The sequence below is a fragment of the Thermothielavioides terrestris genome, chromosome 2, assembly GCF_000226115.1.
Source record: "Thermothielavioides terrestris NRRL 8126 chromosome 2, complete sequence".
Taxonomy (NCBI): Eukaryota; Fungi; Ascomycota; class Sordariomycetes; order Sordariales; family Chaetomiaceae; genus Thermothielavioides; species Thermothielavioides terrestris.
Window position 1 is genome coordinate 5,961,955 of NC_016458.1, and position 21,120 is coordinate 5,983,074.

The 21,120-nt window shown below is 57.5% G+C and overlaps 10 protein-coding genes across 10 annotated transcripts; 5 read left to right on the top strand and 5 right to left on the bottom strand.

Annotated features, from left to right (window-relative positions):
* Window positions 1–315: 315 nt before the first annotated feature.
* THITE_2114632 (uncharacterized protein) lies at window positions 316–1,026 on the bottom strand. The gene is made up of 2 exons (XM_003652789.1): window positions 726–1,026; window positions 316–673 (listed from the first exon to the last, which is right to left on the bottom strand). The coding sequence occupies exons 1-2, from the start codon at window positions 978–980 to the stop codon at window positions 668–670; spliced, it is 261 nt and encodes an 86-aa protein (XP_003652837.1). The 5' UTR covers window positions 981–1,026; the 3' UTR covers window positions 316–667.
* A 231-nt stretch (window positions 1,027–1,257) lies between these two features.
* On the bottom strand, window positions 1,258–7,612 carry THITE_2154552 (uncharacterized protein; the record flags this gene model as incomplete). The annotated part of the gene is made up of 11 exons (XM_003652790.1): window positions 6,523–7,612; window positions 5,036–6,020; window positions 4,547–4,964; window positions 4,276–4,444; window positions 4,159–4,226; window positions 3,318–4,104; window positions 2,841–2,961; window positions 2,161–2,724; window positions 1,950–2,015; window positions 1,597–1,878; window positions 1,258–1,308 (listed from the first exon to the last, which is right to left on the bottom strand). Exons 1-11 carry the CDS (start codon window positions 7,440–7,442, stop codon window positions 1,258–1,260), a joined length of 4,431 nt encoding a protein of 1,476 aa, XP_003652838.1. The 5' UTR covers window positions 7,443–7,612.
* Window positions 7,613–8,776: 1,164 nt separating this feature from the next.
* Window positions 8,777–9,746, bottom strand: THITE_110591 (uncharacterized protein; the record flags this gene model as incomplete). Its single annotated transcript, XM_003652791.1, has 3 exons — window positions 8,777–8,944; window positions 9,267–9,570; window positions 9,697–9,746. The coding sequence occupies 3 exons, from the start codon at window positions 9,744–9,746 to the stop codon at window positions 8,777–8,779; spliced, it is 522 nt and encodes a 173-aa protein (XP_003652839.1).
* Window positions 9,747–10,357: 611 nt separating this feature from the next.
* Window positions 10,358–11,291, top strand: THITE_2128562 (uncharacterized protein; the record flags this gene model as incomplete). The annotated part of the gene is made up of 6 exons (XM_003652792.1): window positions 10,358–10,517; window positions 10,566–10,684; window positions 10,731–10,784; window positions 10,831–10,884; window positions 11,147–11,153; window positions 11,206–11,291. 6 exons carry the CDS (start codon window positions 10,358–10,360, stop codon window positions 11,289–11,291), a joined length of 480 nt encoding a protein of 159 aa, XP_003652840.1.
* A 124-nt stretch (window positions 11,292–11,415) lies between these two features.
* Window positions 11,416–11,703, top strand: THITE_151993 (uncharacterized protein; the record flags this gene model as incomplete). The annotated part of the gene is made up of 2 exons (XM_003652793.1): window positions 11,416–11,608; window positions 11,669–11,703. The coding sequence occupies 2 exons, from the start codon at window positions 11,416–11,418 to the stop codon at window positions 11,701–11,703; spliced, it is 228 nt and encodes a 75-aa protein (XP_003652841.1).
* Window positions 11,704–11,767: 64 nt separating this feature from the next.
* Window positions 11,768–12,958, top strand: THITE_2114635 (uncharacterized protein). Its single transcript, XM_003652794.1, has 2 exons — window positions 11,768–12,477; window positions 12,633–12,958. Exons 1-2 carry the CDS (start codon window positions 12,086–12,088, stop codon window positions 12,754–12,756), a joined length of 516 nt encoding a protein of 171 aa, XP_003652842.1. The 5' UTR covers window positions 11,768–12,085; the 3' UTR covers window positions 12,757–12,958.
* A 78-nt stretch (window positions 12,959–13,036) lies between these two features.
* Window positions 13,037–14,263, top strand: THITE_2114637 (uncharacterized protein). Its single transcript, XM_003652795.1, has 4 exons — window positions 13,037–13,136; window positions 13,243–13,459; window positions 13,552–13,849; window positions 13,911–14,263. The coding sequence occupies exons 1-4, from the start codon at window positions 13,127–13,129 to the stop codon at window positions 13,974–13,976; spliced, it is 591 nt and encodes a 196-aa protein (XP_003652843.1). The 5' UTR covers window positions 13,037–13,126; the 3' UTR covers window positions 13,977–14,263.
* Window positions 14,264–14,424: 161 nt separating this feature from the next.
* On the bottom strand, window positions 14,425–15,099 carry THITE_2046631 (uncharacterized protein; the record flags this gene model as incomplete). The annotated part of the gene is made up of 1 exon (XM_003652796.1): window positions 14,425–15,099. One exon carries the CDS (start codon window positions 15,097–15,099, stop codon window positions 14,425–14,427), a length of 675 nt encoding a protein of 224 aa, XP_003652844.1.
* Window positions 15,100–16,084: 985 nt separating this feature from the next.
* THITE_2114639 (uncharacterized protein) lies at window positions 16,085–17,272 on the top strand. Its single transcript, XM_003652797.1, has one exon. The coding sequence runs from the start codon at window positions 16,225–16,227 to the stop codon at window positions 17,047–17,049; it is 825 nt and encodes a 274-aa protein (XP_003652845.1). The 5' UTR covers window positions 16,085–16,224; the 3' UTR covers window positions 17,050–17,272.
* A 318-nt stretch (window positions 17,273–17,590) lies between these two features.
* Window positions 17,591–19,602, bottom strand: THITE_33775 (glycosyltransferase family 1 protein; the record flags this gene model as incomplete). The annotated part of the gene is made up of 4 exons (XM_003652798.1): window positions 17,591–17,948; window positions 18,017–18,174; window positions 18,298–18,615; window positions 19,024–19,602. The coding sequence occupies 4 exons, from the start codon at window positions 19,600–19,602 to the stop codon at window positions 17,591–17,593; spliced, it is 1,413 nt and encodes a 470-aa protein (XP_003652846.1).
* Window positions 19,603–21,120: the final 1,518 nt, after the last annotated feature.

A 21,120-nucleotide genomic window follows, 5' to 3' on the forward strand; every position in this document is an offset into this window, starting at 1 on the left:
GATTGGAGATTCCAGGTTGAAACTCCAGCGAGGAGCGGATGCGGGTCGAATCGGGAAGGTCTGAGGAGGAAAGGAGCGACTGGGAAAAAAATGAAGGATGATTGTTTTAGCGAACGGCAGAGGGAAGCAAAGTGAGGCTCATCAGGCCGGCTGCTCTGTGAGCCCACATGGATGGGAGCGTTACGAGTTGGTCGTGTGTGAGGAAGTACGTACGACGGAGCGAAAGCCTGAAATTGCAAACTCCCCGTGCTTCCGCAGCTGAGGCATCGCCGCAATGCCGCTAACCACCCCCTGCCGCAGCTGCTCTTGGCGTCGGGCCAGCTCAATCCCCAACAAGGTGGGTCAGACCAGCTTACTTAAGATTCGCTTCTGTGATATGCAAACCCCCGTAGTTCCATACCGCAGGTAAGGCTGCCTGAACCCCGCCGTACCTCCTCTGACACTTGCCCCGGGATGAAGCCAGGAAATTGACTGCGGTTTTCAGGGGTTCGAAGTCCTTGCCTCGAGAGGTCTTGTTGTAGAGCTTGTTATCTCCTTCTGTGTTTGTGTTTAATCATTCCTATCTCAAATTCCATGCTCCACAGTACATGTCGGGACTTCGTCTTCTTTATACCAGAAGCGCGCAAATACGCCAGTCTGTCACATGAGGGACGACGGAGTACGTTGCCTAAGGCTTCAGAGATATAAGCAATGGACTTCTCCTGAGCGAAGCAATTGCCTCGAACCTGTGCAGCATCCGCATCCTGGTTCACTTTCCGCTTGGAAGGACGGCCGGTTCGAGGGGCGTCGCAGACGTGCTTGTCGAGAATGAGGACAGGCCGTGCATTCGGATCAAATCCACGCTCCAGTGCTTTAGTCGCGATGCTGTTGACCGTGCGGGAACTTAGACCGGTAAGCTCTTCAATCTCCGCATTGCTGAGCTGCAAGATCAGCTTCAGCGTAAGCGCTTGAGCACGCGTCGCAATATCGTAATGTGGCATAGCGAAAGAGCGTGCGAGAGGAAGGCAGAAAGAGGCGGTGGGAAACACACGGGACAAAAAACTGGGGGCGGCAAACGACTCAAAAGGGAACGTTTATCCCTTTCCAATTGGGCAAATTCTGCTCGCTGAATTCCGACAAAGTGAAAGCAAACCCATTTGGATTCGGAATCCTGCAGGCTTCAATGAGAAATATATTCCCGTTCTGTTCTCAGCCCCTCGCTCTACCAAACCAAACGGTTGATATTTCTCACCTTTCCGCAACCGATTAGATGGCGGCTTAGAGAGCAAGTGATAGCGCAGTTGACGCCTGGCTTCTGATGTTCCAGTCCTGTGTGAACCCGGGTCGAATCAAAAAAAAAAAAAAAAAAAAAAAAAAAAAAAAAAAAAAAAAAAGAAAGAAAGAAAGAAAGAAAGAAAGAAACAACGGGGTGCTATCCCTTTGCCACACCAACGCTGATTCACTGATAACTACATGACTTACCCAAAGCACGACATGCGCCTTCGTTCCGATTCATGAACCCTCCCACTTCTACGCCTCTTGCACCGCACCTCCCGTCCCCGTCCCCGTCATCTCCCTCCTGCTCCAGGCCTTCCGAGGCAGGGCCCTCAACCCCACCACAATCTGCCTCGCCCAGAACAGCACAATCAACCACTCCGACGGCCTCCGCGTCCCCGTCTCCGACCGCTGGAATGCCTTGAACCTCAGGCCCAGCGTTCTCCATTCGGGATCGCGCTCCATCTGCTCGAGCAGCGCGCGGCGCCTCGGCGCCAACACGCCGCGCAGGCCGCCGACCAGGTTGTTGAGGTTGAACGTGACGGCGTACGTGGCGGCGGCGACGATGGCGGTCACGAGGATGAGGTTGGCGCGGCTGTAGTTTTCGTTGATGCTCCAGATGGCCTGGTGGCAGAGCCTGGTTAGTAATAGTTTAGGGCAGGGTGAAGCGGAGTTGGAAGGCATGATTAACCTACCACGCAGAGACCGAGTGGGAGGAAGAAGATGCTGACGAAGGTGAGAAGCTTGACGTTCTCCCCTAGCTGGGTCGATGCTCGGCTTTCCATGACGGCGCTGGCGTTGAAGAGCTGGGATTGTCAGCACCGGGGGCGAGCAAGCCGAGGGATCCACAGCCGTTCGGGTTGGTTGAAGGTATGTACTAAGATGTAGGGGAAAGGGGCAACCTACACCGTCCCTCAAAACCGTGATGCGATCCAATCTTTCCTGAAATTCCTGCCGCAACAGCTTGAACTCCTCACAAGCCTCTTCCACCTGTTTCCCGGCCCGCGATAGCACTTCCTGCGACTTGCAATCCCAGTACTCTCGGCGGGTTCGGGAGCCGTTCTGATATGGCGTTACAAACCATTTTCGGTAGTGGCTGCACTGTTGCATCGAGTCGTCCAGCAGCTTGATGGCCTCGTTGATGAAGTTGAGCATCCAAAAATACCGCTTGGACGTCGAAAAGGCGTCATCGTCGAAGAGGATGTCTTGTAGTTGATCTTGCCGTCGCAGCACGTCGCCGCTACTACCCGCCAGGGCGTCAAAGGCCATCAGGACGTCTCGCCAGCGGGTGAGTACAGCGCCCAGCGCCATGGCAACATAGCATGCTGACTGTGAACTGAGCTTCGGCGCCTCACAGACATCGTACGCTTCCCCAAAACTCCAGAAGTTTTCCGGCACAAGACAGACAATAGTCCAACGGATAGGGTCGCTCCGATACTCACGGAATGGCATTGCCGGTGCTGTGAACATCTGCTACACCGTTAGCTTCCCTTCTTCATCGCAAAACTGTCCCGGGCGCCCTGGAAGAGGTGTCAAGGAAGGTGAGGGGGGTGGATTACAGTAAAACTACTCCTTCTCACTCTGACCTTCCAGTTATATAAACGGACAGTGTTCCTCATCTCGGCAGCGCCCCGACTCTGGGTCTCATCCAAAGATCGAGTCAACTCGAAAAAGACAGTATGGAACCACGGCTGAGTTCTGGAAAGCCTCTGCGTGAAGTTGAAAAATTTACCAGCTGCACCTGAAGATGGCAACTTCAGGATCCCCGCTCCGTAATGCACCGCAACGAGCGACGAGATACCAGCGCAATATTCGCGGAAGTCCTCAGCTGGCGAGCCGGCAGAATTGTGTACACAGACCCATGGGAATCGATAGAATAACCTGGGAGTCTCATTGTTGCGGTGGCCGACAGCCTCCAAGTTAACGTTGATTGCCTCTGCGGCGTCTGGGTCAAGGCTTGGGAGCCCAGTAAATAGCCTAGGAAACTCTAACGTCAGCCATCGGCATCTAACTGACTTGATCGCGCTTGGAAGTCCCAGGTGCCGGGAAGGCGAGAAACATACACCAGCCTCCTCCACGGTTTGCTACCTTGGCCGTCAACTAGGTGTATTCCGAGCGTAAACCCAGCGTCTGCCCATTGCTCTGCCGGGGTTCTGGGAGTTTCATTTGTCAGTTGAGGTTGGGTTCGATATACTAGACCCTTAGTTGGGGCCCATAGGCCTTGCGGCCAACCCCAATCCACAATTTGAATGCCGCCAGTCCTATGCAGCTGTTGTGTGAGGTTGCCCAGTTGTGTGATGGTTTCCAGCGCCCTAGCTGGCGCTGCGCAAGTAGACAAGAAAGCCTCCGTGAAGTTGAGTGTCAACCGCCCATCGTCGGGCAGCCAAGCGGCCGGGCCAAAGAGTCGGAATAACTGTTCAGCAACCTGAGGCGTCGTTGCCCTCTGACCGTTCTGATCGCTGCCATACAGCGTTGTATCGGTAACGAAGTCCCATTCGCTTGGTCGCCCGGTCTTCGTCGTGTAGGCACTGATGAGATCCTTCAGAGCCAACTTCCGCCTCTCGGTTTTCGCTTGCTCAACCGCGCCGTGGTAGATTTCGCGCACCTCCGTTCCTGACAGCTGCAACTTCGCCACAGCCTCCTCTACCCAATCCGCCAGTTCATCTCTGGACTCAGCGAAATCCTTGTCGAGCTGATCCAGGTAGAGACAGAACACGTTCCGGACTCGCTCGGGGTTAAGAAAGAACTTGATCTGCTGGACGTACGGGACCAGCGCGTGATCCAATTCCGCGAGCGGGCTCGACAGGAAGATCATAACTCCCCTGAATTGTTCGAGCTTGTCTGCCAGAGCTGCAAAAAGTGAGCATCGACGCACACAAGCTCAAGGGGGCCGTACAAGCATACCGGCGATGAGGGCATTGCGCGCCATGTCGGCTGGCTCCCTCGCCTTTAACAAGTCATCTGCCTCGACCCTTTCCAATCGTTAGCAACCTGCCGGCCCGAGCCCACTTGGGTTCATACAGCAACATAACAGCCCCCCAGCGAAGGCTAAGGCCCGAGTAAAAGGAGAGATTCCTCTCAAATGTCGCCAGTTCCAACCCCAAATCCCCAGGGCGTAGGGAGAGAAGCGGCCGTCGAGAATGAGCAGCCAGTGACGACGCAACTGCCATCTTCCCGGCGCCGCGCGGACCTGATAATTTGTCCAGATTAGCACACATCCATCCGGGTTAGTTAAGGTGCTCAACGGAAGTCAGGGCATGAAGTCTGTGCTCGCTTTGCACCCCTCCCTCACCTTGAAAGTGAAGCACTAACCCTCGCCCCAATCCTCGCTCCACAACGCTAGCAGATTGACCTCGCTTTGACATCCTCAGGACCCTGGCGCGCTTCGCAAAATACGAGGCGAGCTTGTTCTTGAGAGACGAAGTTCGGGCCTTGCCGAGATATGCAGTGTCCATGGCGTCCGCGTTCTCGCTTTCCGGGCTGAGACAAAGCTCGCGAATGGGAAGCGTAACCCATTTCTTGGTTCTGAGATGGAAGCCCTCCACCCTTGTAGGTGCGAGCAACAAGTATCTGGGATTCTCCAAGATGCTTGCCGTGGTCCACGAGTTGGTACAGACCGTGCAGTAGCAGCGGACGCTCGACTGCGTCGTCGTTCCTTCGGCGGTGTTTAGAGCGAAAGCTTCGGGGTCCAGGATGACACACTCGCTGTCCTGCTCGCCTTTAGCTTCGGCGTCCACTAAGAGAGTTGCAACCGTACCGTGTCCGAAGAAGTCCGTCTTACCCCCGATCGCTGCTCCGCGTCATTCTCTGCGCCAGGGAACCAATTGCACAGCGGGTAGTCTCCATTTTCAGTTTTCGAAATGTTGTTCAAGACCTCAAGGTGCGCTCTATTTCTTTCCATGAGATGTTTCAGCTCTGCGATAGATTTTCCGAAGTCCATGCTGAGGAGGGGCCGGTACGGTAAGCGATCTACGGGCATCGTTCCGCTAAACCGCTCCAGCACAAAGCGGCAACTCGTCCGGGAGAAAGACGACCCGTTCCACCTGAAATGCCAGCAATCGATCACAAGGCTCCGAGAGGTCGGCGACACTGAGACCATCTCGCAGGCGGAAACTTCGACAACCTGCTGAGCATCTTGCTCCGAGGTGCCCAAAAGTAGCATCCCCGGGGAGAGAATGGTTGGTAAGTCGTCGAAAAGAACAGAATTTCGAACAAACTTCGCGTCCCTTGCCCAGTTTAAATCGGAAAGTTCGTTGAGGCAATCCAACAGATCCGTGATACCTCGCTGCAGCTGGACGGAAAATGGCTGCGCGGAGAAAACCGCACGGAGCTCATCATCCACCGGTCCGGTCTCGCCGGAAATGAATCGGAGGACGTCCCGGTAGGCACGCAACTCTGTGAACGGAAAGCTGAAGCTTTTTTGGCCACGTTCTCTGTCGATGAGTAGCCAGTCACGGTCACGATTGAGGCATGGACTGGAGACGCGAGCCAGCAGCGCCAGCAGCTCCCCCTTCTCGACAACAATCTCCTGCAGTTCCTTCTTTCCGTCGGGATTCACTCGGTGTTTTGTGACGAAACCTGTATGGGTGGTCCACTTGATACGAGCTGAGTTGGTGTCCGAGGATGTTTCGACGCCATTCGCACCGTTCGTGAGGGTCGGCCATGAGTTCTCCAGCGCCTGGAGGCGGCTGTCTAGCGCTTCGAGCGTCGTTTCGATTCTGCTGAGAACTACAATAAGCTTGGAAGACGCCGCTTCACCGGGTTGGCTCATTGTGGCGAGCCCGGTTCCGAAGTGCAGGGCTTATGTTGTGAAGCGACGTCAGGCTTGCGCTGGCGACGGAGAGGCTGCCCGGGAGTTGATGACGGCAAGAACGAGTTTCGGGCGCCTGCCTGGATCTCTCCTCCGCCTGTGAGGTGGCATGCTGATGACCAATCACTAGAGTCGAAAGTCAAAGCCCGAGAGACCCCGCTCTTGTACAACGTGAGAACACGGCGGATGCCTAAACAAGAGGCAGAAGCGAAACGTAGGCCAAAAGCCCGAGAAAGGCCAGAAGCCAAACAGGTCGGGGCTGAAGACCGGAGGAGGAATGGCATCAAAAGCACGCAAATTAGAGAATTCGAAAACGCAAATAAACCAAACCAGCCATTGGAGTCTTGGAAAGATAGCTGGCTCAACAACTGCCAAAGTAATTTAGAAGTCCATCCTCGGCCCAATTAACCACCAGTTACCCCGTTCCTCCTCCCACCGCTCAAAGGTCCGGCCAGAACAGCCTCTCCGCCTCCAGAAGCGACTTCCACTTGCCCTCGACTCTACCCAGAATTTCCGCCTTCACCCGCTCCCTCTCCTCACCCTCCTTCCCCTCCAGCACCGCAACCACAGCAGCGTCGATCAGCGTCCCCAGCCTGTCCACGAACGCCGCAAACTCGGGACTGCTCCAGTTGGGGATGAACTCGCGGCGCAGCGCGCCGCCGTCGGCATCCTGCGCCTCGTCCCCGCTGGGACGGTCAGACTCGCCGCCCCCGCTCCTCTGCTGCGCCTTGTCGCGCGCCCAGGACCACGCGTCCAGGTAGCAGCGCTCGGTGCCCCAGAACGTGAGCGCTCCTTCGAGCCAGGGAAGGAGGGCGGGTGGGGAGGTGCCGACGGCAGCGGTGGTGATGGGTTTGGCGCTCTCTGAGGGTGGGAAAGGGGTGGTGGTGGTGATGGAAGCGAAAATGGATTCGAAGAGGGTAAGGCCGGGGAGTTTTCCGCCTTGGTCGGTGCCAGTGCTCGGCGCGTTGCTGCCTGTAGAGTCCTGGGCGGCGGCGGCGGTTTGCGAGGCAGGAGGCAGCGGGATCACTAATTCAATGCCCAACCCGTAGCGTTTTGCAACGTCGATGAAGAAGCGCTCCTCCTTGCGGATGGCGACGAGCGCCTCAATCAGCCAGTCGGCCAGCTGCGTCTCGAATGCCTCTTGCGACTGGGCGATCTGCTGAGGCAGGTCGATCGACGCGAGCAGCTGGCCAGCCGCACGGATATACGAATGGATGTACAGCCTGTCGTTGGCGAGCCAGCGGCTGAGCTTGTCCTTCGGCAGGCGGCCCTCGGCGCCGGCGAGCAGGAACGGGTGCTGCGTCGCCGACTTGTAGAGGGCCTCCTGCGTTGCGAGGAGGTGCTCGGTCAGGGACCAGCTTTCGCGCGGGGCAGCCATGGCGTCAGCAAGCTTTGGGGCTTCACTGCAAAAGCGATTTTCTGATGATTAGGATGGCGGGGTGTCGTGAGGTGGACGTGAATGCATGGCTGAGGAAGGAAATTGGGTAGCAACACGGAATACCTAAAGTTCTAGGTTGGTTAGGATTGTCGTCACGTGGGTTGGGGAAGTCCTGAAGTCCGGCAGAGCCGCTCGGCGAGATCAACATCAGCCCGGAGCTCCGCTGGTCCCACAACCTCCACTTTTCTCCGCCTGCGAGAGCCAGACCGGGTCCGAAACTCCGGCAACATCGTGCTGCCGTTCGATGCCGATACCAGCTGAAGCAAATCTGATTTGTGTCGATGCCCATTGCGTGTGAACGGCAATGTCGAATTTCCGCCCTTGACCCCAAACCCCCGCCCCCCCCCCCCCCCCTCCCGCTTTCTTTTTTAGTTTCTTTCTTTTAATTTTTTATTTTTCTGTTTTTCTTTTTAAATTCATTTATTTATATTTTTTTCCCTTTTTTTCCTTTTTATTCTTTTCTCTTTCTGTCTCTTTTTTTTTTCTTTCTTTTTCCTTTCGGTTTTTTTTAATGGGTTCTTCCAATACACATGGAAGCTATCAGGAACAAGGACAATGCCGAAGCCGACGACAGATGCATGTCTATCATTAGTTAGCAATCTTGCGCTGTCGGTGGCTCGGTGTATGGCTTGATCAATGTTTGCTTCGCATTTCCGTGGCATACAGAGCAAAGACATGCATTCCAGTTACGGGAGCACCCAAGTTGGAATGGGCCCCTGGAGAACCGGAAATCAGGACTTCAAGTTGTCCTTTAAGGAAGAAAGAAAAGAGAGAGCAAACTATCACCAAACCAAAAACCGTGGCTAGGGCCGAGTGCCCGACAACCTTCCGTCCCCCGTCGTGCCGGCCAGTGGTCCTGGTCCATGCCCCCCTGTAAACCAGCAAAACCGATTCTAAAGACGCAAGAAGGAAAAAAAAGAAAATAAATAAAAATAAAAAAATAAAAACAAAATAAAGGGGGGGAGCGGGGAACGCGAAGTACAACCACCCACGTTCCCATCTCTCCCAATCCCCCAAAGCCACCGTTTATTCGGACCAACTTGGCTGTCCACACCAACTTAGTGATCCGCCTTTGTCTCTGGGCCTGTGTCAACGCCGGTATCCACGCTGGCAGGGTTGGTGGTGGCGGCCGGCGGAGAGATCTGTTGGAAGGCATGGTGCGCAGCATGGACCAGGGGTATTTTAGGGCACTCTGGGCTTGGGGAGCTGGAACCAGCCCCGGAACCAGCCGAGATCCAACCGACCACAATTCAAGCCATTCTGCCCATTGTTCTTCAGGTCCGATAGTTCCCCCGGGCGTTGGCCGCCTGCATCTCGGCCTCTTCGGCGCGAGTGTGGTCGTCCTCGAAGAACGCCTCGAAGTTGCACCAGAACCTCGCCGCCCGGTTGAAGCGGTCGACGGCGCGGGCAAGGTGGCAGTGGGTGGCCGGGTCTTCCTCGGGCTGGAGATGACATGAGTTATTAGCAGGGTCACAAGTGAACGTAGCCAGATGTTACTGGGATTATGGCGAGATGCTGCCACCGTTCAAATCTAGACAAGGAGGAGAGGTTGGCCCCCGAGGGGTGCCGTAAAGGGAATTTATGAAATCAGGAGCTCCATGAAACACATATGCCCAGGAGCCTCCAGACACATCCAGAAGATCTCAGCTGGTGGGCAATGGCACTTGTAAAACAATGGTGGTGTGCTGCCAGATCGGGATTTATTCTCGAGCGCTGCAAAGGAAAAGAGAACAGGAAACCAGAACAGGAAGCGGCCAGACTCACCAAGTCTTCTTCCCACCGGTCCTCCACGTACCGGTACCGGGCAAGTACGATGGTAGTGAAAAGTTGCTCAAAATCATCGGGCGAGAGGTACCGGCCGAGGCGATGGTAGTGGCGGAGTTCGTACACGAATTCCGATCGATCGACATCCCGACCACGGCGCCTGGCGAGGGAGGTGGCTTTGTCGATGAGATTTGTGAGTTCAATCTCGACGTCTCGCTTGCGGATTGAGACGCGGAGCGATCGGAGGGCCGCGACGACGCGGGTGTCAACGCGGATGTTACGGGTAACGTGGCGGTCCGGCAGCCTGAAAATACCGGATATATGTCAGCCTGGAGGCCAGGAAGTAAAGAATATTGTCCACGGTGGTCGGGCGGGGAAAGAACTGAACGTTCCGAGTCTTCGCGGACAAGACGGAGAGCTGAAACTTTACCATTTCAACCCGTTGTTCGGGAGACACTGCTTGAGGACGCTGGCCGACATGGTGGTTTGAGATGTCGCACGGATCACTAAGAGACGTTAGATTCAAACCCCACAGAATATAGGGACGATACCCATGAGCCGAGGAAGCTTACAATCGGCTGAGCTGATGGACGCTGGGACAACAGAAGAAGGAAAGGAGGAAGAAGGTCTTGGCGTTTCTTGTGAAAGGTTTGAAAAAGAAAAGGATGGAGTTTGCCGCACGCGGTTGAGGAGAAGCGAGTAGCGAGGTAGGCGGAGAACATGGTCGAGATTTGAAGTTGGAAGTTTGGAACGTGAAGGTAAGAGGATTGAAGACGAGATTCGTACAAGAAACAGGCCCAGTGTTCGAAATAACTTGCAGCTTATACAGCTCCTAAACATGTCGAAATCGGATGAAAGTACGTGTTGTGTTTTAACCTTCCTAGGCTATCTGTGATACACATTGTGCTTCGAAATAGACGTTCAGCGTCAATTTGCCCATTACTTTTGCTACACTGCTAAACCTGAGCAGGTTCTGTCAAAGAGTTTCTGATGGGCCCGAAAATTGCTTATCAACTCTATTATTATTATCTAATGTCTCGATGCTTACGAGCGGCACTGTCCATGGGCGAAGCCGAGCGACGCTCGCGACCATGGAGGACCCGCCGACTAGAAGGGGTCGCAGCTACGAGTCTGGCACTGCCATTGAGTCCGTTACCGTCACCAAGATGGCCACAACCGCTGCCCGCCGCGCGGTCCTTGATCCCCCCTTTGGCAACCTCACGCGCTCCTTTGAAGCAGCGCTCGCCTTAGGTCACTGAATGGCAAGCGAGGGAGACGAACTGTCTTATCCGTATGCAGTGCTAATGATGGTTGATAGCCTTAGATCTGTTGTCATTAACGGCCTTCAGAGGCAGATCGGACTCACTAAGGAATGCTTGGAACCCAAGGCCAAGGCTTCGTCCTACACGAGCAACACGGTCAGTTCCACCTCCCCCCCTGATACCGGGAAGCCACCAACCCCAGGAACGGGGCGCATGGGCGGCGACTGGTGGCACACCGCTCTTCAGGGACATGGTGGTGGGTAAGGACTTGCTCCTTAGGTAGTCCTGCTATCAGCCGACAGGCAACGCCGATCGAGATCTCGAGCCTCGAGGTTCGCGACGACACTGGAATCCGGGTACGTGGAGACTCAATGAGGATTCACTCGCCAGACTCTGCGGGTTCCTGCGATTGCAGCGTACGCTCATTGATGCTTCCGGAACCTGGAGCATGGCCTCGAAGCGGGAGCTCCTTCCCGACATTCCATTGTGTTTAGCTCTACCAGATGGCTGCAGTTCCAGGTTGCTGCCTGGTGCTGGATGTGACTTCCCTCTTTGCCCGATTCAAACGGCGCCAACTCGGGTCCTTGCTGTTCGCTGCGGGCTTTGTTCGTGCAACAGTCCGAGCGTGAGTCTCTGCAATGGAAGATACCCCCAGACCCAACTGCATGTCCCGGTAGCGGTTCTGAGCTATGCCTTTATTGTTGCTTCGCCCCTGTCGATCGAGAAGGCGTTCATCACAATCACACAAACGCGGGATATTTGATTTCTTTGCATGCCAGAATGGGGATGGAACAACAACTCCAACCCATCCGACATGGACATCGAGTCGGGTTTCGCACCCCAGGGCCGGAGTGATCGTGAAGCAGACATCGGCGGAAGCCATCGAAATGAGGGAACTGGTGGAGTCGGTCACCAGGCAAGACATCGGCGACTGCTACCTTCCCGAACAGTCGAAGAGGGATGCAGATCGGCTTGAGGAAAGGACGAACGAGGGGAGGCGGAGGAGGTCGAGCATCAACTTCGAACTCAGAAAGGTGATTGAAAGTGGCGCTCGTCAGGAATGCCGACCAGAGGGAATCCGTGAGTTAACGCCAACGCTGAGTCAGTGGCCAAGGCTGGCATTGGAGTTGATGCTGACAGTCGCCAACTGCTGCACGCTGTGCATGTTGTGGTGAGGCGGGATGCGCCTGAAAAGCGTCCGAGGGCGGGTCATCAACGTCCCGTTCTTACCTCGAGCCGCAGGGTTGCCCCGCATTCGGGAAAGAGAACGACACTGCATCTTGCGTCCAACGCGAACGATCCAATCATACCATTCCCGGATTCCTGTTTAGGTATCCTCTTTCTCCACGAATCTGCAGTTTGAGCTTCTTGGGGTTGAGTCACACTAATGGTGGACGGCGTAACATTATCCGACGGAGCTCCGAATCGCTTGCGAAGCTTCTCACCCTTTCCTCCGCCCGGGCTTGCCCCGACAAGTGCCAAAGCAACGACTCCCAGGCTGATTTTCTCTTCCATCACCGCCAATCTGTCTCATCACCATCATCGCGAGAGTCCACAATGCCCGACGCCACCGCCACCGCAACCGACGCGCCCAGCCCGGCCGGGCTCCCCGTGTCGTGCCTGTGCGGCCACATCCGGCTGACCACGCCCTCGCGCACGCCGATGGGCATGGCCTTCTGCCACTGCACCGCCTGCCGCAAGCAGTCGGGCTCGGCGTTCGGCGCGTCCGTCTACTTCCCGACGGACGCCGTGTTCGGCGCGCTGCCGGCCGAGACGCGCGAGCGGCTGGCCGTGTTCGAGCACCCGACCGACAGCGGCGGCACGATGCGCTGCTTCTTCTGCCCGCGCTGCGGCGTGCGCATCTTCAACGCCGCCGTGCTGCCCGACGGGCGCACGCTGCGGCCGGGTGTCGCGTTCAAGGCGGGGGTGATTGATGAGGGGCTGGACTGGTGCGTCTAATTCGATTCTTTTCTGTTCATTTGTTTGGATTTTACGCGAATTATGGTTTCGGCTAGCTCAATAGCTGCTCCCGCAGCAGTTCCTTTGCTCTCGAGCTGCTCCCGATGTTCTGATTATAGAAGAACTAACCCGCGTTATCAAACAGGCAGGCCGAGGGGTGGAAGCATATCTGGACAAAATCAGCCGTGGTCAAGCTTCAGGAGGGATGGGAGTGCTTTGAGAAGGGGGCGCCTCCACCTCCCATTCCGCCGAAGGAGGAGGGGCAGTGAGAGTTATGGGCATGGAAGGGTTAGGGTTGACTGTCTATCCGATGTTAGGTTGGGGCGACAGCGTCATCTCCGCTTGCTGAGAGCTCGCTCAACCCAGATGCCGCTCCCATGTTACACTACACCGAGCAAACCTCCAAGAATGCCGTCGCCTCTTACATGTGCCCTCAAATTGGCAAATCCTCGACAAGTACAAGCATTCCGTCCTCATGCTGGTCCCGGATTCGGCATGTGGGCCTCACCTAGCGGCTCAATGCACGGGCCAGCTCCGCCGCAGAGGGGCCGATTTTCCTTCCAACTGCATCCACAGGCAGCAATGCGGCATCCACTCGTTCCCTTCACCAACATCGTTCGCTCGTGCTTTTTCCACGCCATGGCTCCTGGTGCGTACTTTCTTTCTCTGCATCTGCGAGGGCTGCGCGGCCCCGCAATCTGCCTGCTGCCGACGGGAACGTCATCAACGGAGCAACCCTAACACCCTTCGCGCAGTTCGCGACCCCCGTCCAATCGTTATTTCAGGCCCGTCGGGCGTCGGCAAGGGAACCCTCTACAAGCTGCTCTTCCAGCGACACCCCGACACCTTCACCCTCTCCGTCTCGCATACGACTCGTAGTCCGCGGCCGGGCGAGAAGGATGGCGTGGACTACCACTTCGTCACCAAGGAGGCCTTCCTGGAGCTGAAGGCCAAGGACGGTTTCGTCGAAAAGTAGGCAGCCGCGACAACCCCGCCCGCTTCACTTCGCCTCGCCTCTCGAACCCCGAACATGGACGCTGACGACTACCCCACCTCTTTCCCAGTGCGCAATTCGGCGACAACCTCTACGGCACGTCCAAAGCCACGATCGAGGAGCAGACGGCCAAGGGTAAGACGGTCGTGCTGGACATCGAGGTCGAGGGCGTGAAGCAGATCCAGGCGTCGGGCTTCCCGGCCCGGTACGTCTTCATCGCCCCGCCGTCCGAGGAAGAGCTGGAGAAACGCCTCCGGGGCCGCGGGACCGAGACGGAGGCCTCGATCCAGAAGCGGCTAGACCGCGCCAAGGTCGAACTGGAGTACGCCAAGGTTCCCGGCGTGCATGACAAGATCATCGTGAACGATGTGAGTGACGTCGGTTGAAGCCGTGTTTGGAGGGGTGCGGTTGCGTGCTGACTTCGTCTAGGATCTGGAGACGGCGTACAAGGAGCTCGAGGAGTTCGTCTTCGCTGCGCCACCGGCGAGCACGTAGGGGTGCATCACTCTATTACTTTTTGATAACTAGACTGCGATAGATTTTCCCTTTTTGGGGAGCGCCATTTGATCAAGGATACCCCTTTTTCCCCTGACCTTCTTGGTTTCCGGCTTGGCTTCGGTGTTGGTGTGCACGCCATTACACAGAGCTCGCCGTCACTCAACCAGACATGCCGGTCCACAGCGGACAGCAAAACCATCCATTGCTCTAAAACGGAGAAAATATCTTACGAAATATCGTTACAGACAACATCACTCTCGCGTCGATCGGATTCCCTTGGTTATGCTCGTTCCTTGATGTGCAAGTGCTCTGTGGCAATCTAATACTTACGTCAATTCTCTTTGGCGCCAATCGCCATCTGCGGCACCTCAACTCCTACGCAAGTGATGCTACAATCAAGGAAACAAGTACCGTTGTACTTACCAGGTACATCTTTGCCTCATTGTCATCGCGGCCGATCGACCTTGTAATCCAACAGCACCGGATACAGGTACGCGAAGGCCTCGTGTACGTCATCCTCGCACTTCGCGCCGGTCAGCACGACCTTGCCGGTGGTGAAGACGAGGCACTTCAGGCTGGGCTTCTGCACGGTGAAGACGAGGCCGGGGAAGATCTCAGGCTCGTGGCGGGCCCACTCCCAGTACTGGCGGGCGATGCCCTCGAGGCGGATGGGGAAGCCGCAGGCGGCGGAGCCGACGAAGTTCTGGACGGCGAAGTCGCGGAAGCGCGTGCGGAAGCCGCACTTCTGGATCGCCCGCGCGTGCCGCCGCGCCGCCAGCCGCGCCAGCTCCGCCGACTTGGCCCCCGCCACCACCATCCGCCCCGACGCGAAGACCAGCGTCGTCGTCCGCGGCTCCCGGATCCGCATCACCAGCGCGTGGAACTTCTTGCGCCGGTACTCGACGTTGCGCGCCTGCTGCGCGATCAGCGTCAGGTCCAGCCGGCAGTCCAGGTTGACGGTCGCGACCACGTTCTGAATTTGGGGCGTCGGCCAGTGCGGCTGGATGCGCTGCCGCCAAGGGGGAGGTGCTTGTGGCTGTTGCTGCTGCTGTTGGTCTGGGGGTTGGGCCGGGTCGGAGTCTGGTGCTGGGGATGGTCTGGTCCGCGTCTCGGAGCGCATTCTCACCTTGTTTTCTTTCTGCACCGTTGATCGATCGCTACGCTTTGAGTGCTCCTGACACTCCCGTCCATTCGATGGGCAGGTTGTGCTGTTGTTCTCGAACAGCGGACCTGTCATCTTATGGAACACAGGGGGAGAAGACGACTATATCAACGCTGCCTCCACGCACAAAGGGCTTGTCAGGGCATGACACAGGCCTTAGTTTTCACCTGCACAAGCGTCCTCAGACAAAGGCATGAATCTATTGGACTGTTCTCCAAAACTCCCAGTTCCGCAGAACAAAGGCTGGGAACAATATCCTTGTTTGTCAGTGGAGAGACAATGCATTCAGATCTTCTTTGACTCAGTAACTCAGAAGCGACCAGAACTTCAGCGGAGGCCTGACAGCGCGACGGATTCCGGAACAATACCACGCTGGAAAAAAATCACCTGCACGGTCGACGTCACCTTGACAGCGTGTGTCAAATGTCAACAGTGATAAGGGGGGCCGGAACATATGCGTTGCGCTGCTGCATAGCCTGCCGGTCACGAGCTCCGATATCTGCTTGAGGACTGGCATGTGCGTTGCTGTATATGTTAGAACAAGATAAGAACATGAGCCGTCTACCACACTTGTTTTCTTCCTCGCTGAAACGGAGTCGTGGATTGCAATTCCTCCCGCCCAAGCACGAAGCATCCACCATGCCGTCGTTCTCAGGTGTTCTGTCTCGGTACCATCGTTCCAGGTCAACCCATTCAAGCATGAGCATCAACAGCACGGCAAGCAACCATTCCAGGAGACGGCGACGGCTACTGTCACTCAGCTCGAGCGATTTCTTCGCCCTGCGGCGTCGCGATGCCGGGCCTGAGAGCACCTCGGAAGCGCCCCCGGAACTGCCAGCGCTTCCCATTTACAAGACGCTCACCGACGAGTGGAGGAGTTTGAATCTCGCCGCGGATGATGGGTCGCAGTCAGAGGATGGAGGTCAGGATTCGCGGCGGGCCAGCTCGGATAGCGCCGCTGATTTCCGCCGGCTTCTCGAGTGCCGCAGCCCAACTCCGGCGACACCCGCCGAACCGACCGTGCGTGACAAAGCTGTCCATTTTGCGAGTGCCTACCAGTCCCTCTTGCCTGATTTCGACACCATGGAGGGTGAAGAGGAAGGCAATCCGGCCGAGCACGCCAAGCCACTGCATTCTCGCGCCGAACCAACGCCACCCTCGAGCTGCGCAGCCTCCGAGAAGTCAGAATACATGAGCATGGCGTTCCGGAGGAGTCCTCTGTTCAACCCTCCCCAGCCGTCTTCTGATGTGGCTCCTCATAGCCCCCCAGCATCCACGAGCTCCGCTGCGGGCCCGTCCACAGCGGCAGTGGACAGCCGCAACGACACGCCTTCCGCAGAGCAGGACCAACATCGTCAACAACCGAGCCAGAGCGGGACTCCTTCGCCCCGGTGCTCAACCAACGAGGCATGGCCGCTGTCTTCGCCCCCCGCGACACTTCCGACACCCCCAGAACCCAAACCATCAGCCTCCGCGGCCGCTGCAACTACTGCACGCAGCAAGGGCAAGTGGAACCGACGCGTGACAAGCACGGTGTTTGAGGAGCGCACCATCGGGCTGCAGATCTGCTCCAAGCTTCTGACGGACCAGTTGGCTCGGGCGCTGCTGCCGAAGCGGCCCGAGGGCGCTGCCAGCGGCAGCAGCAACAATGCGAGTGGCAGCGGCGCGAACGGCGGCGCGGAGGAGGAGGAGGAGGAGTCGGCGCAGAAGCTGCAGGTGATGCTGCTGATCGAGGCATACGAGGGAGTTCTGGAGGAGTGTCGGGAGACAAAAGAAGAGCTAGAGGAGGAGGCTGGTGAGAACGAGGTTGAAGGGGCGGCGGAACTGGATGACGCGGTGCAGATCCTGGAGCACTGGCTCGATTCGCTGCATACCATTTACCATGATGCTTTTGAAGGGGATGACTAGGCCTAGACGGAGGTTTAAACGCAGTCGCCATTGTATACCTTAACCCGGGTACCTGTACTTTCTTGTATCGTGTTCCGTGGATCAACTGGCCCCAACACTGGTGCGTTGGCGTGACTATTACAACGAGACTACGATAGAATCAGGTAGACAAGCTGGCTTCTTCAAACAACAGCTGCTGCGAACGCCTGCGCAGCCTCCCACACGACCGGCACATATATACGGCCCCGAAGCACATTCAGAGATACCTCAAGGCGCTGCGCCCGCTACCCCCAACCTTCCCTCGCTCGCAAAAACGCCTATTAGCAACACTTTCTTAGAATTCTGAGCTACCAACACGACCACGCTTGGATTCTCGTACTGCTATTCGTCTGAATCTCCAAGCCCAACTTGGTGGCAGCTATATCCAAGGTGCCGTTCGTTTCGGCATCGAATGCCTAGCGCAAGAATGCCAGCATTGTAGCACACACCAGACAATCTACATGACAGTTCTTTTACAATCCAAAAGAAATGTGCCAAGACGCATATGACCTCCTCGGTAAATTTACCGACTCTCACCGGTCCTGTCCTTCAAGAGCGGATCACTCTCGTTCTCACCCTCCGAAGGCAGCAGCGGGCGGATGGCACTGGTGGTCTTGATCTCGGACAAGATATGCCGGGCCGCAATCACCCTTCCACCCCCCAGTTTCTTGCACAGATCGGCCAGCTCCTTGGCCCTCTGCGCATACGCCACCGATCGCTCGCTCACCACGACATCTGCCAGCACCTCGCCGAGTTCGCTGCCTTCGCAGAGCTTGTTGGCACGCCGGTTGCCCCAGCGCCCAATCCCCAGCAACTCGGCGCGGCGAGCAAAGTCGTACGTGTCCATCCACATGGGCAGGACCACCTGTGGGACGCCGGCACTGCGCAGCACCGTTAGCAAGGCCCGCGCTTGATCGAACACGAACGGCAGTTGGTTCCCGGAACCCACCTCACACTCTCCAGGAACGAGTTCGCGCCGCCGTGATGCACCGCACAAACGACCGCGCCGGACTCCAACACGGCCGTTGGCTCGGCCTCCATCCACTCCACAATCCTCACCACGCCGCGGCGCACCTCCTCGCCCAGCACGCGCTCCACAACCGAGTCCTTGCCGAACACCCGTTCATCGACCCCGTTATCCTCTTGTTCCTTGGCCCCTTTTTCCTCCCCTTCCCCGGCCCCCTTCTCCTCCCCTCCCTTCCCCTCCCTCCTAGGAATCTTCCACAAAACCCTCACCCCACTCTGCACCACCCCCTTCTCCATCGCCCGATCCAGCAGCACCCGCACGGCCCTCGCCATCTCCCCAGCCATGACCTCATCAAAAAACACGTGCGTGCCCATGTTGATGTACACCACCGCGGGCGCCGCCACCGCCGCCGGTCTACTTCCTCCTCCTCCTCCTCCTCCTCCTCCTCCTTCTCCGCTGCCGGGGTGGCCGCGCAACCACTCGGCCAGCGCCGGATCGACCTCGGCGACGGGGCGGGCGGGCCGCAGGATGGGCCCGCAGGGCACGACGTGGGTGGGGACGACGCGAAGCGGGAACTCGATCTCGGGCAGGTTGGCCACGAGGAACTTGGCGCCGAGCGCGGGCGCGTTGAGAGACAGGTCGGCTAGCGTGGTCAGGCGGACGGCGTTGTTTCCGCCGTCGCCGTTGCTGCTGCCGTTGGGGTGGCCGTTGCGGCTGTCGCCGCCGCCGGTACCATGGGGCTGCTGCATGTGGTGGCGCAGGTAGGCGGCCAGTCGGCGGCGGTTCGGGTCGAGCAGCGAGACCACCAGGCAGACTAGGATCAGGAGGATGTTGGTCGCGATGAGGGAGCGCGGGATGGGGTAGGGGTAGTTCGTTCCTAGGCTGCGGGGGTGACGAGGTTAGCGGGGAGGCGAGGGTGCCCGGGTTAGTTGACATTTGGTTTTGTCGGGTTGGCTGGGGAAGGAGAAAGAGGGAGGGAAGGGATGGACATACCAGGGGTACTTCCAGAGCGCGTCGCCGTTGGGCTGGAGCGGCATGGCGAAGTCCTTGATGGTGTTGGGCGAGAGCACAATGAAGCGGGCGTTGAGGCTCCGTATGGCGGTCAGGGCTGGGGAGAATGCCGGGTCCACGGCGATGATGTCGGCCTGGACCTCCTGAATGATGTCGGTGACGGAGTGGAAAATCTGCACAAACTCCGGTCCGGTCCAGGGCAGGGTGACTTTGAGCAGCACAAGCGTGCGTCTGATGGCGTTGATGAGTGCGATGCAGCTGCGGTGTTTCAGCGCGGCTTGCTCTGCCTCGATCTCGGGCCGTGTCCAGGCGGAGACCATATCAACGCCCTCGATCGTGTGGAAGACGATGGGCCGGGCGCCCGGCTTGGTGTGCTGCGCATATTCGGAAGTTGACGAAACAAAGGACCGTATCGGGGGGAACGAGGCGAAGTGGACTTCGACATCCTCATCCTCCAATGTGAGCAGCGCGTAGCTTGTGGCGAGGAAGACATTGGCCTGGCCGTGCTCGGAGTTCGTGAGGAGGAGCACACGCTTGGGTGGCGTCGTTGAGCCCATCTCTCCGACTGCAGCGGTTCTCTGCAATGCAACCCGGTTCAGCCTAGCTATGAGGCGGCAGAATCCGCGTGGCTGCGCAGGTCCTGGCCCCCAGGTCAAGGAGGAGACTTGGTGCTCGGCATTGTACCGAGATGGAGGCAGGTCTAATAAGTGCCATTGCGCGGCATATGGTCGGCCCCGGTTTGCGCAACCGATACGTTCCCCGCGGCGGGATGGCGGAAGCACTGCCTACTACCCGGTAGAGGTGTGATAGGGGGCAGCGGAATACTGAATGGCTTTGGTAGCGTGTGAGCAGCAGTAACGTTAAACGGGAGGTGCCGAGCCAGTAACGGGCCAGCATCAGACCGGGGAAAACAGGGCAGGACCACAGATGTGCGCCTCAAGTTGATGGAGCGATATCTGGCGGGAGAGCCAGATGATCTGACCTGGATATATCCAGTCGCTCCTGTTTGGTTGTGATCGACATGCTCTGGGGACGATCACGGCCCTTCCTAGGCGACCAGCACTCCGGGTCTGTTTTCGCCAATGGCGGCGCCGCCAAGCGAGGTACGGCGGCAACCCCGGAAAGGCAGATGTTCTGGAACTTGCCTAGTCAGCCGCAAGTCTAGGCCTACATCACAGGGCTCGCGCCGTCCTCTCATTGCTACAGTGCATGAAGCAGCCAGTCCGATGGTCCAGGCACTTGCAGGTGCCATCCCGGGGAGTGCCACTTACAGATGCTCCTTTCATTGGCGGACGATCACTGTGCTTGAACATGACGATATGAAAAGGCATAGCACCGGCAGTCATATTCCCCCTTGCGTCATTGCATGGATCCCGGCTAAATTCCTGCGTTGCGGAGTGAGCCAACGGGCCGGGTGTACACTATGTTTTCGACATGCTGCTTGCTGAGAGCTTGCTCTGCTCTGCATATTGCCTGAGTTCCCACGCGCAGTTCTGATATTGGTCATTCTATTCGGCCGCATGAACAGGGCAGCCCAACGGGGTTTGTCGATGTAAGACTCAGCGCTCGGACCCTTGGTCGTGGGTGGTGGCCGCGTCAGCGCTGAAATAGCGGGAGGGTGATACATTTGTGCGGAAGCAGCAGGGTCCGCTCTCTGTCGGGCCGATGGACTCGCGTCATTGCGCGCTGCTCTTCTTGCTCGCTCGCTGGTGAGATCTCTCCTGTCCCGTACGGCGAACACTCAAACGACGAAGCGGGAAGTGGGGGATCTGCATCCGAGATCCGTGGTGAAGGTTAGAGATAGAGTGTTCCGTGCTCAGTTGATGCGCGGGAATGAGATTAGGGGTTAGGCGCAGACGGACGTCACGTCCGTGGCGGGTGCACAGCAGTGTAACGTTCCTTGGCACGCCAGCGACGGGACCAAGCAAGGTTGCGAGCGGCATTGGTGGACGTGTGGGGGTAGCGACTTGTGCCATACAGTATATCCCCATTGTTAACTTGACAGAGTAGAGGTAGGTACAGGCAGATGCGTCCAGCGCCGAGCAACGTTTTGAAAATGTTCGCAGACTCGTCAA